The 2,046-nt window shown below is 41.3% G+C and overlaps 1 protein-coding gene across 1 annotated transcript in view; it reads left to right on the top strand.

Moving 5' to 3' along the window:
- Positions 1 to 1,698, top strand: part of LOC107670166 (melatonin receptor type 1A-A-like) — a 13,374-nt gene extending 11,676 nt beyond the window's left edge. The window contains exon 2 of the mRNA XM_016462681.1: positions 702 to 1,698. Coding sequence (XP_016318167.1) covers positions 702 to 1,570 — 869 coding nt within the window. The 3' untranslated portion in view covers positions 1,571 to 1,698. The remainder of the gene's footprint in view (positions 1 to 701) is intronic.
- The last annotated feature ends 348 nt before the right edge of the window (positions 1,699 to 2,046 follow it).

Here is a 2,046-nt window from a genome sequence, read left to right as displayed (position 1 = left end):
GGTGGGGGGGGGAAAGGGGGGGGGGGGGGGGGGGCCAAGGTGAACAAGTCTCGTATAAATGGCTGAAAAAACCTACCTAAAAACCTAAGACTGATGATTTCTTAAAAAACATCCAAATTCATTATACTAATATCTGAAAATGGTATATTTAAAAACAGCGACTTGCAACAGCCTGGTCTCATCAGCTAGTGTCTCTTCTAACATGGGGCCCAAAAGTTCTAAAAGGTCTTCATTGGTGAGCGAAGTATCATGTGACAATAACAGATGTAACCCCAATCCTTTTAATAGAGAAAGCAGCTGACAGACTTAGGAAAAATATGATTTAATTAGATGAAATAAAGGTCATGCTGCAAAAGTAAACTGCATCCATCCTGAAAAGGACGGGAGAAATAACGCGTCTAAAATTTGTTTTCAGAAGACATCATACACAAAACTTCATACAAATCTAATCTGATGGCTTCAAGGAAGCTGACAAGCCATCAGCAAAATCTGACAGTCAGATGAAACCTCTTTATTTCCCCTCGATTGAAAGGGTCGCTACAGTATCGTATTTGGCCTCAAGTTATTTAATAACCTAATAAATTGCATTCTGGAAATTGTAATAAGCTTTCACACTTGAAGGTTTTCCCATTATTACAGTGTAACTATGCACCTGTAATTGCTTTATTTGTATTTATCATCTTTCTGTCATTGTTTTGCAGGGAACTTATTTGTGGTGAGCCTGGCGGTAGCTGACCTGGTGGTAGCGGTCTATCCTTATCCTCTCGTGCTGGTCTCCATTGTCCATAATGGATGGAATTTGGGATTCGTCCACTGCCAGATCAGTGGATTCCTGATGGGATTGAGCGTGATTGGATCTATATTTAACATCACTGGCATTGCCATCAATCGCTATTGCTATATCTGTCACAGCCTCAAGTATGACAAGCTGTACAGCGACAAGAACTCGCTTTGCTACGTCCTTCTCATCTGGATACTGACTGTGGTCGCTATAGTGCCAAACTTTTACGTCGGCTCCCTGCAGTATGACCCCAGGGTCTTCTCGTGTACATTTGCGCAGTCGGCCAGCTCAGCGTACACCATCGCCGTCGTGTTCTTCCATTTCATTCTTCCAATCATGATTGTGACGTACTGCTACCTGCGGATCTGGATCTTGGTGATCCAGGTGAGGAGACGCGTCAAACCTGAGTTCCGGCCCAAACTCACGCCACATGACGTAAGGAACTTCGTTACCATGTTTGTGGTGTTCGTTCTTTTTGCCATCTGCTGGGCCCCTCTCAATTTCATCGGCTTGGCGGTCGCTATAAACCCCGGGCGGGTTGCGCCTCTCATCCCAGAGTGTTTTTTTGTATCCAGTTATTTCATGGCCTATTTCAACAGCTGCCTTAATGCTATAGTCTATGGACTGCTGAACCAGAACTTCAGACGAGAGTACAAAAAAATTATTATCTCACTCTGTACTGCGAGGATGTTCTTCCCAGAAAGTTCAAATGATGCTGCGGACCGGATCAGAAGCAAGCCATCCCCTTTAATGACAAACAACAACCAAGTCAAAGTAGATTTGGTATGAAAACACCTAAAAGGACACTGTGAACAAAAACCAAATAAGCATTTCAGCTGCTTTCAGAACCGATACTTATAACCTGAATACAGGTGTATGGTTTTCTTGTACCTGTTGCTTTTACAAGAAGGTGCATTGCAAATATCTGTGGCTAAATGGTCTCAGTGTTTACAAGTTCGTAATGTTAGGCATTTTTAAAAAAATTTTTATATACAGTAGATCCATTCAGTTTTTCAGGACATCATAAAATTAATGCTACAAATCAATGCACACACTGTCGTACAGTACATGAATAACAAGGTGTCAACTGAGCAGATCAGTAGCCCTTAATCCTGGTATGTGCTCAACAATATAATTTATGATCATCATTTAGGTTTAGTTATTTTCTGATGTTGTTAAGAAGCTGTCTGCAGCACATGCCAAATAATGCATTTGCAAAATAATAATTTGTTCATTGTACTCAAGCATATTTTTTCTAGGTAACC

Source organism: Sinocyclocheilus anshuiensis, unplaced genomic scaffold (genome assembly GCF_001515605.1).
Source record: "Sinocyclocheilus anshuiensis isolate Anshui unplaced genomic scaffold, SAMN03320099.WGS_v1.1 scaffold640, whole genome shotgun sequence".
In the NCBI taxonomy this organism is placed as follows: domain Eukaryota; kingdom Metazoa; phylum Chordata; class Actinopteri; order Cypriniformes; family Cyprinidae; genus Sinocyclocheilus; species Sinocyclocheilus anshuiensis.
Note: the sequence above shows the minus strand (reverse complement) of the source record. Positions and strands in the feature narration are given on the sequence as shown.